The following is a 17,374-nucleotide window of genomic DNA, read 5'->3' on the forward strand; positions in this document are numbered from 1 at the left end:
TGCATCGGCAGGCGGACTCTCAACCACTGCGCCACCAGGGAAGCCCGGTATAGATTTCTTGGCCCGAAATTCTCTGTCTCTGGTGATAAATATGTCTTCCTTCTTCCTGAGTATAAGGAGGACATCTCTCATCTGAGGGTTTTATGACCTGTTTTGGGGAAGACGCATGAAGGAGTTGGGGAAGGTCAGAGCAACCTCTGCTGTTTTCTCAAACTCCTTCGACTTAAGATTTCCAATATGCCAAGGTGCCATATTTAGGGGTAATCTGTCCTAAACCCCATCCCTGTGATTGTGGCTAATTTCATGGATGCCTATGTGAGCACTGGATGTGAGAGTTGAAAGGGATCTTAACATTTTAAAAAGAGGTCCAAAGACGGTCAGTGTATTTCCCAAAGTTGCACAGTAAAATAATGGGAGAACCAAAACGATAATAATCCAGACTACTAGCCTCTCCTGCGGTGCTTTCACAGGATTCATGGTGGTGAAATTCACGATACTTTAAAGTAATGAAAGCTGTGGGCTGTGGATCAATGTATAGCTTTCTGTCCCATTTTTTTTAGCCGTATGATAATAAAATCAAAACTGCATTACATTATATTGTGGATGCCGTATTACCACTTTATTCTTCACTTGTAGCCCTATTTGATAAGTCATAAAGATCACTGACTATAAGAAAAAGACAACTTAATTTGCTCTCTTTGCAGGATACTATCATTTGTTATGATTTGTTCCCACATGCCTTTATAATCTGTATCAACCTTGACATACCCAACCTTCATTTTATTGTGCTTTTCTGCACAACCCACCCTGAAAATACTCCTCCCATAAAATTCATATATGTATCTTTTTTATAAGTGATAAACATATACATAATTTTTGCCTTAGAAACCGTAATCGTATGGAGTGAGTCACCTGTGGCACTTCCCTTTTAGAGCTCCTGTCTAGCATTGAGGATATTTTTAAGATCCTCCTAAGTGCCCATCTGTCTTCTTTACCCTTGAAATTTCCCCCCGCCCCCTTTCCTTTATTTTTCTCACTCACCCTTTCTTCCTTCCTCTCAGTTATGTTTAAACCAAGCTCTGTATGTTTTTTTTGCTTGTTTGTTAGAATAAAAGCTTTGTCTCTCTTGGGCGATGTTATCAGCACTGCAGATGTATATAGGGCCGCTTTTATCCTAGCATCTCAAAATCTGATTCCGATTCTTCTGTTACAGCCAACAGTACGGGCTTTAAAAAAATCAATTCTTAAGTTCCTTATCTGTTTCTCTGCCTCTAGGATAACTGGATCTTTCATAACTAATGGGGATATTGAATTCAGGAATCCTTATGGGGAAAATATATTGCAATTTGTGTAAAATGCAAAAATGAGGCTGCAATTAGAGGTAATAACTATAGCTTAATTTAGACCCATTTTCATAGTGGCTTGATAGAAATTGGTTAATGTAGAGTTTTTCCATTAAAAATTAGCAGTTTAAAACAGCAGTTTAATTTTGTTGCTGATGTGTGTTTGGTTTATGGACTTCTGAAGAAAAGAATCACTTGTCAATTTTAGATTCTCAGTAGGTAGCATGAGAATCAGAATAGTTATTCTGAATCCGGGTAATCTTAAAATGTTTCGGTATACATTGTATGTTGATTGGTGAACACATGGCAATATCTGTGACTGTCTGGATACCAATTAATAAGCAAATCTAATCAGATCTTAACGTTTTGGGTGACTGGGTCTCACTGCCATGCTTTATGTGTGTGTCATTGAATCAAATGTACTTTTCTAATAGTCTCTTTACCTAAAATCTCCATGGCATAGTATGAGCTAGTTTGCCAGATTCCACATTTCTTGGATGAGTTCATATACTTTTTTCGTCAGTACCCAGGAATATTATTTAATCTGAGTGGCCTTCTCTAATGGCCTTTGTTCATTTCTCACTAGCTTTTAGATTCTTCTATCATCCAAGAGAGTTAATATTTTTCCTGTGATTCTTTGATTATAAAATATTATTCAACAAGAATATTATAACTTGAACACATTTCAGGAAATCTTTTGAAACAGAAACATATAGTGAATACCTTTCTACTGTGTTAGCCAACAAGTTTGTTCGGTTTTTCCATAAGGTGTTACGGGAAAACCCAAGTGAACTTTCTGGCCAACCCAGTACAGAGTATCATGTACCTTTAAGCATCACGTCAGTGTAGAATACCTCTAGATGAGTTGATGCCTGATGTCATTCATTAAGCAGGACTTACGTGGAATGCTTGGAGCATAGGTGGGAGGTGCCACTCTTGCTGTAGTGCATGTTTCACCTGACACATGACCGTGCATGGTGGCACTAGAACTTTCACAACAAGTAAACTCCTCTTTCTTTTTTTAAAATTCTGTGACTCTTCTGTTACTAACTTTGCCAGTAGTATCACCCATGAATGTAACCAGGGTCACCAAATATAATTAGACCTAGGATAGAGGGCCTTCTTGGCTTTCTGTCTTTGCAATCAAGTGTTAATGGCTTGATATTAACTCCTGACATTTTGGCACATCACAGATCAAGCCATCTGTTTAAGATCATACTAGGTAATGGAACTGAAAAATTATGTCTTTCGGGCAGTCCAGCCACAGGGTTATATGCATTCTAGATGACATCTGTGATTAAGCTGGTCTCTCAGTTCTTACATGAAAATGTGATTTAAAATGTACTTCCCCTCAGTATTAACATATGATCTGCTTCAAAAGCACATTTTTGAGATTTTTAAAAGAAATACGTGACTACGATACTTATTTAATATGTGGTGATCGTGAAAGACTAAAATGCTTATAGAATTTATCAGAAGTAACTCTATCAAATGATATAACCTGTATCATTCCAGTTAGCCATATCTTATTTTTATATGGGACTTTCAAGATTTTGCAGTGCTTTTCTATAAGTTGTTTTACTCATTCCTCACAATGATACTATGAAATTGGCTTGGGCGATTTTACTCTCCCCAATATGCAGAAGAAACTAGCTTAAAGCATATGTTTCAAGTTAAGTGGCTTGTCCAAACCTGCTTGACTAGCAAATGGTACAGTCTAAACTAGTAGCTGGTAGCATTCACCATACTCTTATTTAAATACCTTCCCATTCTGTTGTTATTCAGCCTCTTAGTTCAGTTCTTTTTCCACACAGTAGTCAGATGATCTTTGCAAAATCTTCATCAGATCTTATCACTTACTTGATTAAACCTTGGTAAAGAGTTACTGTTCTACTCAGAATATAATCTCACATCCTCAATAGGACCTTTTTCATCCCCCGGCTCCTTCTAGCTATAGCGTAGGGCACTCCCATCCCCTTGCTCACCAGGCTCCAGGTGCATTGGACTTCTCTTTGTTCTTTTCCTATGTAACTAAAGACTTCCCATTTGCTACTCATTCTGCCTACAGTGCCGATCCCTTCTCTTCCCCAGGTAACTCCTAGTCATCACAGAGGTCTCAGTTTATGTATTAATTCCTCAGAGAAGCCTTCCCCTAACCCACTGAACAAAGTCGGTTCCTCTGGTTGTCATCTTTCAGCAAACTCTTAATTATCCACCAGTTTATATTGATACATTTATCTGTGTGATACTTCATTTAGCACCTGCCATGTCCACCAGTGTGTAAGTCCACTGCAGTCAGGAGCCACGTCTTTTGGTCTCACTGCCGGTCTCTTGCTCTGGTCCAGTGTCTTGCACATAGTAGCTGTTCAGGAAAAACTTACTGAGTGAATGAATGAATCCATGTGGGTGTGTACACAGCTCTTCTTCTAAGAAAAATTCTTCATTAAATTAGGAAATGATGATAGAACCTGTAGATTTGTCTCCATTTCCTGGGAACATACAGAGAGAAATGGCTTTTCGATACTTGAAACAATTTAAGCAAGTCTTAGAAAAATTAGCAGGAGAGGAGTTTAAAAAAATAAAATGGATTACCCAGGGAAACTGTGGAGTCTCCTTCGCTGGAGGTTTAATCAGAGGATAGTAATTGAGGAAGTTTAAGTCTTTGTGAAGGCTACGAGATATAGACACGAACATTTGGTAGAACAAAGACTTGGAATTAAAATACCTTTCCTTTTGCTTTTATGTTTGCTTCTTTGTTGAGGTCCAATTCTTTGTGCCTAAAGAATGAAGGGGCTTTGGAATCCTACTCTTGATTCAGTTTTCTTTTTCGTCACCATGATGTATAGCTCTGCTATAATATGACATATGTGTTCCTAAAAAGTCACTGCACAGGGCTTGTGGGAAAAATGAAACTAGGGACACAGTACTCAAAAACTGTGTCAGTGACACAAAAAAAGATAGGCATCTAATATAAATGGCAGCTGAGTTTTACAGTGTTAAGTGGTTAAGAAATATAGAAACAATACAATAAATATGGCACTTTACCTTGAAAAAGACATGCAGTTTGCTTGTGGGAGCGGTCATGGGAAGGGCTGCAGCTTGTGAGTTATTGTGAATCAATGGAAAGAAGGCTGGGTAAAGTCAGAGGGCAAGTGGTACCTTCCGATATGGATGGGGCAGCTCATAACACCCGTGATGGACAGAGGTCACTGGTCCATCTATCTGTGATGTGTGCGATTGTGTATTTCTACACTAGCTTCAGCCGGGTGCAGTTTTCTGTGTTCACTTGTGTTTCTCATGATTGAGACTGGGCCTAAGCAAATGTGAGATTCGCATCATGCTCAAACTGTCCCTCTATTGCACTGTGACAACTGTGTACTTTTAAAATAAGTGTTAGGATGTGGTCCAAGATGTAGCGTAGATTTGGGGTGTCTGTGCGAGGAGGTAAGTTCAGGATCTTCCTACATCGCTGTCCACAGAGGGTGCCATCATTGTGCTCTCCCTCTGCTAAGCTCCCCGGTGCCAGTGTCTCCAGAGGAGAGTTTTCACACACATCTGGTGCCCTAGTTTTTGCATCTCGTATCCCAGTTTTGTGGTAGCAGCCCAGGGGACACCCCTTGAACACCTGGTTCTAAAGGCCAAGGGGCTTGCTTTCCTGGTTTCATGGCCGTGCAACAATCGGAGAGAGCGTTCTTGGCAGGCTACTGCCCCCAGCACACCGTACAGATAGCAGACTGAAACACCCCCAGTCTTTCTAAGAAGGAAGCCCATTTATGTGTCCAGGAGCTTTGGCTGGAGGGGAGGCCCACAGAAATGCTCTCAGGGAATGAAGGCTGGTGGACATAATCTTTACATTCTCCCTCTCCCTCACTCCAGCTTTCCGGCATTTTCCAGAAAGGAGCTCATATCCTTGTCTGGTGCCCTGATTTCTGCAGCAGCCACCAGGGGACACCTCTATATCACCTGTCTCTGAAAGCCAGCAGGGCTGACACTCGTGGGTCCCACAGGACCATACCCAACAGAGAAAGTGTTCTTAAACAGCTACCACCCTGAGGACACAGCAAGTAGCAACAGACCCTGGAGCTCAGTCTGTCTGTGAACGAGGCCTATAAGCCTATCAGAATAGCTGCAATGTGAGGCGCAGGCTTCTAATTAAGCACACATCAGAGGACTGACTGTAAACCTTTTCAAAGACCTTGGAAGGCAGGTGTTCTCTTCACTCTCTGTACTGTGCTCCAGAGTGCCAGCATCTCTTGGAGGAGAGCTTTTACATGTGCCTGATGTCACAGATTTTATATCTGGTGACCACTCCTTCAAGACAGGGAAAGGTAGGTGTTTCACCTAATACACAGAAACAAACACAGAGAGTCAAGCAAAATGAAGAAGCAGAACAATATGTTCCAAATGACAGAATAAGATAAGACCTCAGAAAAAACCTTAATGAAGTGGAGATTAGTAATTTACCTGATAAAGAGTTCAATGTAATGGTCATAAGATGCTCACCAAACTTGGGAGAAGAATAGATGAACACAGTAAGAACATCCATAGCAGTAGAAAAATAGAAGAAAATATCAAACAGAGCTGAGGATTACAATAACTAAAATGAAAAATATTCCAAATGCATTCATCAGCAGACTAGATAAAGTAGAAGAAAGCATCAGTGATCTCGAAGACAGGACAAAGGAATTCATCCAAGTAGAGCAGAAAAAAAAGCATTTGAAAAAGGGAAGATAGCTTAAGGGACTTATGGGACAACATCAAGCAGAATAACATTTGTGTTTTAGGAGTCCCAGAAGGACCCCTATAACACAAATGTGAAACATGTCTACTTCAAGAAACAAGAAAATATCTCAAATAAACAATCTAACTTTATACCTCAAGGAACTAGGAAAAGAATAACCAACTAAGCTTAAAGTTAGTAGCAGGAAAGATGTAACAAAGATCAGAGTGGAAATAGATGAAATGGAGACTAAAAAGACAATAGAAAATATCAGTGAAACTAAGAGTTGGCTCTTTGAGAAGGTAAACAAAATTGACAAACCTTTAGCTAGACTCTCCCACCCCAGCCAAAAAAAGAGAGAGGGCTCCAATAAGTAAAATCAGAAATGAAAGAGGAGACGTTACAACTCATACAACAGAGATACAAAGGATCTTAAGAGATGACTGTGAACAGTTTTATGCCAACAAATTGGACAACCTAGGAGAAACTGGTAAATTCTAGAGACATACAGCCTTCCAGGACTGAATCATGAAGAAATAGAAAATCTGAATAGACTGCTTACTAGGAAGAAATCGAATAAGTAATCAACAACCTCCCAATGAACAAAAATTCAGGACCAGACAGCTTTACTGGTGAATCCTACCAAACATTTAAAGAAGAATTAACACCAATCCTTCTCAAACTCTTCAAAAAAAATAAATAAATAAAAGAGGAGGGAACACTTCCAAACTCATTTTAAGAGGCCAGCATTACCCTGGTACCAAAACCAGACAAGGACACCACAAGAAAAGAAAATTACAGGGCCATAGTGGTCTAGTACATTCCACATTTGTTTCTTTTATGGCCTGAGGTGCCAAAAGCTGATAACCACAACTAGAACTGCACATAATTCTTGACCAAATCCCATATAAGTGAGGGCCCAGTGACAGCCCTGTCCCAGGAAAACCTCAAAGAGTATCCAGACTCTCTGATGCCAAGGAAAAGGACATGAATGAAACTCTGCCCTGCTCCCCACTCAAGGGTCTCTCACTGATAGGACTTCATGGGTCTTCACCACCTCCTCCCCCCGCCCACACCAGGACAAGGGGCAGCGGTGCGACAGGAAACAGCAGTAGCTAGGACTTGGCCAACCTAGAAATCGAAGCTACCAAGGAACATCCAGATCGAGATCAAAGCGCTTCAGTCATCTGAGGATCTGCCCCTAAAAGTAGTGCCATCTCAGCGAAATTGGAGCTGGAGTTACATGTGTGGCATTATCAGTCACGAGCTGTAAAGCTGAAAGAAACTTTGCTAATCCATCAATACTTTAAAAATGAATTTGACTGACCGTCCTAAGACTGGATTATATTTTTATTCTCCCCATTGAAAACATTATAAAACAGGGCCATAGCTCTGATGACCATAGACACAAAAATCCTCAGCAAAATGTTAATAAACTGAATTCAACAATACACTAAAAGGATCATATGCCATGATCGAGTGAGATTTATTCCAGAGATGCAAGTGTAGTTCAGCACCTACAGATCACTCAACATGATACACCATGTTAACAAACTGAAGAATAAAAATCATATGATCATCTCAATAGATGTAGAAAAAGCATTTGACAAAATTCAACATGTATTTGTAATAAATACTGTCAACAATGTAGGTATAGGTGGAGCATATCTCAACATAAGAAAGATCATATATGACAAACCCACAGCTAATATTATACTCAACAGTGAAAAGCTGAAAAACACAAAAATGTCCACTCTTGCCACTTTTATTTAACATGGTATTGAAAGTTTTAGCCAGAACAATTAATCAAGAAAAAGAAATAAAAGTCATCCAAATTATAAAGGAAAAAGTAAAACTGTCACTGTTTGAGGAAGACATGATTTTATATATAGAAAACCCTAAAGACTCTGACAAAAAACCTGTTAAAACTAATAAATTCAGTAAAGTCTCAGGATGCAAAATCGATATACAGAATTCTGGTGCATTTCTCTACACTAACAATAAACTATCAGAAAGAGAATTAAGAATAATTTCTAACAATTAAGAAATTAAGAATGATCCCATTTACATTTGCTTCAAAGAGAATAAAGTACCTAAGAATAAAATTAGCCAGTGAGTTGAAAGACCTATATGTTGAAAACTACAGGACATTAATGAATGAAAATGAAGACACAAGTAAATGGAAAAATATTCCAGTTCTCATAGATTGGAAGAATTAATATTAAAATGCCCATAGTACCAAAAGTAATCTGCAGATTCAATGCAATCCATATCAAAATTCTAATGGCATTTTTCACAGTAATAGAACAAGCAATCCTAAAATTTGTATGGAACACAAAGACCCCGACTAGCCAAAGCAATCTTGAGAAAGAAGAATAAAACTGGAGGCATCATGCTCAAATTATATTGCAAAGCTATGGTAATCAAAACAGTATGGTACTGGCATAAAAACAGACACATAGATTAATGGAGCTGAATAGAGAGCCTAGAAACATAGCCACACATATATGGTCAATTAATTTATGACAAAGGAGCTAAGATTGTAAAATGGGAAAAAACAGTCTCTTCAATAAATGGTGTTGGGGAAAATGGATGTCCACGTGCAAAAGAATGAAACTAGACTGCTATCTTACACCATACACAAAAATTAACTCAAAGTGGATTAAAGACTTAATGGAATATAAGACCTGAAACCATAGAATTCCTAAAAGTAAACATACATGGTAAGCTATTTGACATTAGTCTTGGTGATGATCTTTTGAATCTGTTACCAAAAGCAAAAATACGCAAGTGGGACGACATCAAACTAAAGAGCTTATGCATAGCAAAGGAAGGTATCAACAAAATGGAAAGGCAACCAACTGAGTGGGAGAAAATATTTGCAAATCATATATCTGGCAAAGGGTTGATATATAAGCTGAGCCTGGAAGGAACCCTAGGCTTTGAATAGAGAGGGCTTTTGAAGCAGGAGGGAGAGCATGGTCAAAGTTGCAGAGGCACAGGATGTGAAGTATTTTTAGAGGACCTTGATTCATTTCCGAGAATGGTCTGTTTCATTCATGGTCCTCAGGAGAATTTTTTCTCCATGAGTTACGCAATGGATCAGGTTTCATCTGGGTGATTCATGGTACAGAGTCATAGTGTCTGATTTATTTGGAGACTGAAGTATATGCTTCCCATCTTTCCCTTTAAGAATGTAGGTCCCTTATAAGCAGGCATTGAGTCTTTGATTTTCATCATGGAATATATATCCTTAACACACAGTGCTTAATGTAGTAACATCCATAACCATAATAGCATGACATGCTGTAAAAACAAACAAAAAACAGGTGGTAACAACAGCACAACAACCAAAATGAAAAAGTCATAGCGTGGCTCAGTCTGTAGTGTCAGGATCTGAGCGTGTGTGCTTTTTACCAGTTCCTGGCGTGTGTTTTTGATGAACCATCTATTCTGGGTCATCCAGTCCCCCTTTTAATCTATGATGCCCATGTGTGAGGAGCTCGCTTTCTAGGATTACACATAAAGAGGGTGGCTTAACCAATTTCTATCTGGGAAAACTTAATTGGGAAAATACAAAACTAATTCTTTAAACTTATTCTCATCAGCTTCATGGTATAATTAAGTGGAAGTTCCTGGTCCTTCTGTAAAAATCAGTAGTGTTCTCTTTAAAGCATTTACCGGAGATTGAAAAGATGAAATAATCCTGAACAGGCACTAATGGACTTATCATTATTACTTGAATTCTTATTCACCTGCTAGTATTATTCAGTCATGGATCTTCATCTCTGCATAAGAAGCCACCTGGTTTAGTGGAAATCATTCATACATTAGAGTCAAATCAGCCAGGACTGAAAATCTGTTACCTTTTTTTAATGACAGATTACTTCAAGGTCTCTGATCCTTGGTTTCCTAGATAATAAGAGATTAATAATAGAACGTACTTGATGAGGTTGTAATGAGGATGAAATTAATTAATATATGAAGTCCAAGTTAACACTTAGTAACCAACAGTGCCTAGTAATTATTTTCTTATAATATTTAAGAAACAGTTTCTTAAAAGTCATCCCCTGTGTGCCTTTTCTAGCATGAGAAGCTGATACATGAATTGGAAGAGGAGAGACACTTACGTCTTCAGAGTGAGAAGCGCTTGCAGGAGGTGACACTGGAGTCCGAGAGGAACAGAATTCAGATGCGTGGCCTGCAGCAGCAGTTCTCCAGGTATTGTTCTGCGTGGAGCATCTTGTTTCAGGAGGTGCATCTCTCCCTGCGCCAATTACACCTTTGCTTGAGTTTCCATTGTGTAAGCTTGTGTTGCATTCGAGGAGCTAATGACCAGCAATTTAGACCCTCTTTTCTAGCCAAACCATCTGATTGCATTTGGATCAATTTCCTGGAACTTTCCGTTTGCACCTCAGTCTTGGCTTTATTGAAGCTGGTTGTCTTTTCTTCCCCAATGTCTTTCCAAAGTATCTTTCAGTGAGATGTGGTGGTTGTGTGGCCTATTGGCATGATCTGTGAAAGGCCAGCCAGGAGAATGCAATTTTACTGGTCCTCATAATCCTATTTTCAGGTAGAAAGAATGTGAATCATCCAGTAAGCGCTTACTCCTTATTTAGAGTAAATATTTAGAATCTGTAAAAAAAAAAAAAAAAAAAAAAAAAAAAAAAAAAAAAAAAAAAAAAATCAAAATCAATGAGTTTCTTTCCTTTAAAAAGATATAACTTGAATTTGAAAGGATTCTGGAAAAGTAGCTCTTCTTTGATTTAATTCCAGCACAGTAAGAATCTTTCAGCTTTCAATTACAGTTAATAGGGGGCCAAGGACTTCCCTGGTGGCACAGGGGTTAAGAATCCGCCTGCCAATGTAGAGACACAGGTTCAATCCCTGGTCCAGGAAGATCCCACATGCTGCGGAGCAACTGAGCCTGCTCTCTAGAGCCTGTGAGCCACAACTACTGAGCCTGCGCTCTAGAGCCCGCGAGTCACAACTGCTGAGCCTGCGAGCCACAACTACTGAAGCCCGTGTGCCTAGAGCCTGCTGCACAACAAGAGAAGCCACCGCAATGAGAAGCCCGTGCACTGCAAGGAAAAGTAGCCCCTGCTCACCACAACTAGAGAAAGCCCACATGCTGCAACAAAGACCCAACACAGCCAAAAATAAATTAATTAATTAATTTAAAAAAATATATGGGGCCAGGTAAAGATTCAACCTTTTATTTAAAATCTCTTCATTTTCATGGAAAAAACACAGACTTGTGCAGTTACAGTCCTGGGACCAGATACGGGCACCCTATGAGGAGCAGTTTGCTTTTATTTTCATGTTTCACTTCACCATTTGCAAAACCAGGAAAATAATTTTTAATTCTTTTCTCCCTCATGAGGCTATCCCAGGCAGAATCTGGTTTGAGACGTTGCCCTAAAATTTTCTTCAGCAAACTGGGTGGGTCTTATCTTTCATTTACCACTGGGATTTGGATATGATTGGTGATGGATAATTGTGCTTCCTCATTATGTGGCTTTTATATTGACAGCTTAATTTTTAGGTGTGTTGCAGGGAGAGAGCAAAGTTGAGCCTTTGGATGATTTATCTCATGGAGGCTCATACCACGAATGTTTGGAATTTTGGTTTAAAGGCATTTTGGAAGAACAGGGTAGGAAGAATGGATGACTCCTTGGTTTCACAGTCATAATTTAAGAGCCTGTTTAACTCTTGGAGCCCATGATAATACAGGTGCTGTAGAAATGCACCAGTCAAAACTTTAACAAATGCATGTCCCACCCCTCACAGGCTATTACTTATACAACCTTGTGCTCAATTTTTCATTCTGTTCGATGGCAAATCTCACTTTATGTATCCAAACTTGAAATAATAGCTCCTCCCCACTCTCTGAAGCAACTTTAAAACAAGTACCATTTTGTAATACTTGCCATTTTGGTTTTTTTTTTTTTTTTTTTGTGGTACGCAGGCCTCTCACCGTTGTGGCCTCTTCCGTTGCAGAGCACAGGCTCCAGACGCCCAGGCTCAGCGGCCATGGCTCACGGGCCCAGCAGCTCCGCAGCATGTGGGATCTTCCTGGACCGGGTCACGAACCCGTGTGCCCTGCATTGGCAGGCGGACTCTCGACCACTGCGCCACCAGGGAAGCCCAATACTTGCCATTTTAATGATACAAGAAAGGAAGGTGCAGATCTTGCTACCCTTGTACTGTCTAATTGAGATGTCTCTGTACTCGAGCTATTGATTTACAGGGCGTGAGGCACCTGGCACAGTAAATTACTTTCATACGACGCCAGGTCATCTGCTGTAAATCACATGACAACCCCATACAGATTTGAGTTGCACAAGAGCCAAGGCTACATTCTAGGTTGAAAGAGAAGATAATTATTTGTAAAACAAATAGTGGGTGGTTTTACATACTGCCTTTGTGAAGATTTTTTGCCACAACGTAATCAGTTTTCTTAGTAAGCTTCATTGACATTGAAAGTTCAAGTCCAGTTATAGCCAGACAACTAATGTAAATCAGCAAAAGATGGGGGGAGAAAGCATATGTAACAGAGAAGATAATTACACGATAATTTAAGTAGACCCGCTAAACCATTGCTGATGGCCTTTTACATTTTAAACTTTGGTTTGTAAGATGTTTCTAGTTAGGCTTATTCAAACAATCCTGTTGCTATAATCTAAGTCTTTGTAAAATTTTCAGTATTACAGAGCTTGTCTATAGCATGTCACCTTCGGACATGGTCAGTATCTAAATGCTCATGTAAATAAGTTCTATAATCCAAATAATTGCATTAAATTTAAAACTTTTATAGTCATAATTTTCTCCTTCTTTTCCTGGGTTGACAAGTTCCTTTTGTACATGATGATATCTGAGATGTAATGTAGGCATACTTTGAGTATTGTTCATGGGATGAGTTTACTTTTTAGAGTAATGTAATAGCCTACCTTTTCAAAGGGTGCGAAGTGACTTACAAGAAAAGGTAGTTTTACGGTAAGACTGTAAAAATAAAAATGGAAAATAAAGACCATGAAAGGGGAATGTGGTGAGTAATCATACTTACACAGCCCAGCATGCTTTCTGAGAGTCAGCATTTAATTTAGCTCTAAGATTCATGGCAGGCAAGATTAAAAGGAAAACACAAGAGGACATGTAATTCTTATCTCGTAGACAAAGGCTACTACTCCCTAAAGAGAGAAACATTATCTTTGGCAATAAACTCATAGTAGAATGCATCTCATAGGCCCCTCCAGAGATGGCATTAAAGGGTATAATAGACCGTGATCCATGATAGTGCAAATTAGGATTAATTCATAAAAGTATTACTGCTTCTGCTATGTCACTTATGTCTGTGAAGTTAAGTAATTTCACACTATATGATTTAGGAATTCTGGATCTATGCCTAAGTGAAAACAGGTAAAGTAGGAAGAACTCCAGTGCTAAAGGTTCTCAAGTTAAGCACTATACTTCAAGTTCATGGGGACATGTAAATATACATGTGTTGTATTTTTCCAATACCTCTTTTATGAACCTAGGGCACAGAGGCATGAGATGCTGAGGCCTGGGCTGAGTTGGGTAAGGTATTTTTCTGGTATGTTTGATAGTACCGTGGCCACGGGAGCATCTAAACAGTAGTCAAGAAGATTCTGAGTCTCAGATTCGGGGCTGATGCGAGCCATTGAAGGGGAAAATGAATAATGAAGTTAGAAGCTGGGGCAATTAGGTATATGTGTGAAGTAGAATTCAGGTGTCAGAATGAGCGATTCAGAATTACTTTGAGGCTTGATTTTATGCAGTTTCAGTTAGGTGATGGGCTTGGTGGCTTAAACGCACTAGGCAAACCTGAGCATTTGCGATTACCTGTGGTAATGAGTAATGGGATCACTTAGGTGATAAAAATCTATAAAAGTGTTTAAATGAGTAGTTCTCTTGTATGTCATTACCAAACCTTCATCCATAAGCCCTTCCTTCTCCTGACCTCTGATTAGGATATAATGATCAGCAGTGGTCCAAAATTTGGGCAATTAAAAAAAATGTGACTAGAGGTTACATAATTAGCTCTAAGCTCATAAATCAGAAATTGCCTTCACTGAGGGTGATTCAGGCAGCCATAACAAACTTAATTTAGACCATTTACCTTCTTTAATGTAAATACAGAGAAGAAAAAGGATACTTTCAAATTAACCCTTCCCCATAGATGAAGGCATGAATCAAGACAGATGCAGTAAGGTGGTACTGAAAGGCAGGTGTTGGTATCATTCAAGCTGCTCCTTCCTTCTCTTATTATTTAGTGATATAAATCAAAGATGCTTTCCAGATGTCATAATGATTGTTTAACCCATTGTCTGTGTAGTATACATGGCTGGGCATATTTTATGTGAGATTCACTTTGTGATCCCCCCTGTATTCCATAACTGTCTTTATCCTCCCTTAAACCATTTTGGACTGTGATTGTAGAGCCAGCCAAGGTCAATGGGGCGAACTGAGGCTGTGTATGTAAAGATAATTATTAGTGTTTGAACCCCCACCTTCATTACTCCACCTTGAGTTAATGAAATGTTTGTGCATCAGTTAGATTCCAGGGACAATGTCTCCAACCAGCTGGGGTGTATTGAGGTGGAGTAACAATGATTTCTAAAAAACAGACTTCTGAAGAAATAAGCGACTCTACAGAGTTGATTTCATGCAAACCATGTATGATTTGCACGAGTATTTGAGTTGGTCCCTTTGGAAACAATCTAATCAATGTGTAGGCTATTACTGAAAGCTGCTGTTCATATAGGACAATCAACTGCTTTTATTGTGTGCACAATAAGATAGAACATAGTATGTAGCCTCAAAAAATGTAGACTCCAGATGGAGAAGCCGTATGTACATATATGAGCCAAACAACACATTTATAGTTTAGCTATAAATGAAGGGAAATTTTGTCTACATTCTGGACAGCCAGACTTCATAGTTGTTAATAGTACGTTATTGTGCAAAGGCATGAGTCAAATCAGATGAAATTAATGATTGGGTAGTGATACTAGCAATAATAACACACATGTTTATCATGTGGCAGCTCTATGCTGCAGTATATTTGAAGCTTTGAATTAGAATCAACCTGGTACTCTCACCATCAAGCAGACACGTTTTGTGAAAGATATGCAGTTAGCAAACCACATCACACCCAAAGCATCAGGAACCAATCATTGTTTCCCTGCAGCCTTGAAAAGTTCCAGGCGTGTGTGTGTGTGTGTGTGTGTGTGTGTGTGTGTGTGTGTGTGTGTGTTTACACAATGCAGTGTAAATTTCAGTAAAGGGAACAATTAAGCTTTGTCACTCATAATTGACTAAGATAGTTAAAAATCACCCAAATGGAATCCAAGCTGGTGTACTCTACCTCCAGAATTTCTCTGCACCTGTTTTGACCTTCTCTCCCTGCACTGTTATCTGCTGCCTTGAAGCTATTTCTTTGCTTATGGTAAAGGGATTTCTCCTCTCACAGTTGATTGCTATGCTGAAGTGCAGTCTGCTGCTTGCTGAACTTCAAGGAGATGTACGTGGAGCTGGTTTTACCGCCTAACTCGTTCATTGGTTGCTGTTCACGTTATCAGCTCTCAGAGACTTTATAGAATCCTAGGGTTCATTTTCCACTGCCCATTTGGAAGCTGTAGGCATCTGGCATAGACGTGTGTGTTGAAGAAGGTAATACGCCCTTCAGTGTTCTGCCCACATATTCCCTTCTACCTCCGTATCTGTCTGGTACATTAAAAGAACATTTTCTCTACGTTTTTAGAAGGAGTGAAATGTAACAAGATGAGGACAGCCGTCAGTTGACCTTTGGGCAGTCAACAGCACAGGCCCTTCTGCCCCTCATCTACACTTGTTCCTGTCCCAGAGTCTTGATCAGCTTTAACCTGTCACAGACGCTGGCTCTCCTCAGCGCCCTGTTCCTCCTGATGAAAGTAGAGGGCAATTTTCTATTGATTTGGAGTTGCTGTTTCCACATGATCAGCAATATTTCTTGCTGTCATAAAAATGGAGACTTGTCATAAAAATGGAGGCCTCTCATTTGCTCCTCCGGGTGAATTTACCAGAAGTTTAAAATGGCAAAGCAACACTGGTCAAATGATAACTTTTCTTCAAATGGCAGCAGACGGAAGTAAGGAGTTTACATGGCATCTTCTTTAAACGCTTGGTTAACATAATATGGATCATACTTTGATGTCAGAAATGTGTATCTTAGTATCTGGCGTATAAGTTCTCACTTGTGCAAAGCAGAGAGGGGCTAAAATCAATTATATAGAGAATGGAAAGAAAGGAGGCCTTTTTCAGCAGTTACTAACTTAATATGAAACATTCCTTGATTCCCTTGTAGTTCTGCTTCCGTATAAGACATGATGACCTTGTCACAAGTTTTTAAAATTCTTAACGGAGCTATATATTGTTGCGTAGACAACATGAAATTTACATCGCCTATTATTCTCTACGATTGTAGAGAAAACAATCGTAACATAAAATTTAGTTCCAATTTCATTTGAAAGAGCACTGTCCTATTGAATGGGTTTTCTAGGACCTGGTTCTAGCCCCACGGTGGTTAAGTAATTTGACCTTTCTGGATCTCATTTCGCTCATTTGTAAAATGAGGAAGTTGAATTGCACTATAGTTTTATAATGCTTTTTTAGGCTTTTGAAAAGGCCATGTGTTAGAACTGAAATGCATTTCTTCCGTGAAGTTATAATTACGCTGTTATGACCAGGGCTTCTTGAAGTTCTAGCAACCAGGTTTCATGGTAGGAACTTGGGAGTGGATTGTCTTATTCTCCATGTTTTGATGACAGTGATACTGTGTGGGACTGGGCTTTCACCATGTCTATTTTGGTTACTTGACTCTGGAGAAGTTGAGATGAGAAAACTGCCATGCCCAGATGAAATATTTCTGTTGAGGACAGTCAAATTGGATACTGAGAAACCTGGCTGGTAAAAGGAAGCAAAGATCCTCTGCTGTGAACATAACCATTATTGCTCTTGGCTCTGATGTTGTCTGCTTTAGGATTTATTTGAAACAGTTTTGGGAAAAGCCTGAACAGAGAGAACTTTATGACAACTAGAATTGTTTTCACTTCTAAACAATTTCTCTGAAGACATAGTCCTCAGTAAAAATACCAGTGATTTAGTCTCTCCTCCAAATGTCTTTTTCAATTACCTATTATAACTCTTAATGTATTACTATCCCTACCCAACACACTTTTTCTTTTAAGAAAATAGATGCAGGATATGGGAGAATATGTTCATTTTAAAATTGGAAACTAAATTCATTCCT

The 17,374-nt window shown here is 39.2% G+C and overlaps 1 protein-coding gene across 1 annotated transcript in view; it reads left to right on the top strand.

The window, feature by feature from the left end:
• Positions 1-17,374, top strand: part of NCKAP5 (NCK associated protein 5) — an 876,414-nt gene that overhangs the window by 431,119 nt on the left and 427,921 nt on the right. Inside the window, exon 4 of the mRNA XM_007465897.1 lies at positions 10,151-10,284. Coding sequence (XP_007465959.1) covers positions 10,151-10,284 — 134 coding nt within the window. The remainder of the gene's footprint in view (positions 1-10,150; positions 10,285-17,374) is intronic.

Source organism: Lipotes vexillifer, unplaced genomic scaffold (genome assembly GCF_000442215.2).
Source record: "Lipotes vexillifer unplaced genomic scaffold, Lipotes_vexillifer_v1.1 scaffold535, whole genome shotgun sequence".
NCBI lineage: Eukaryota > Metazoa > Chordata > Mammalia > Artiodactyla > Lipotidae > Lipotes > Lipotes vexillifer.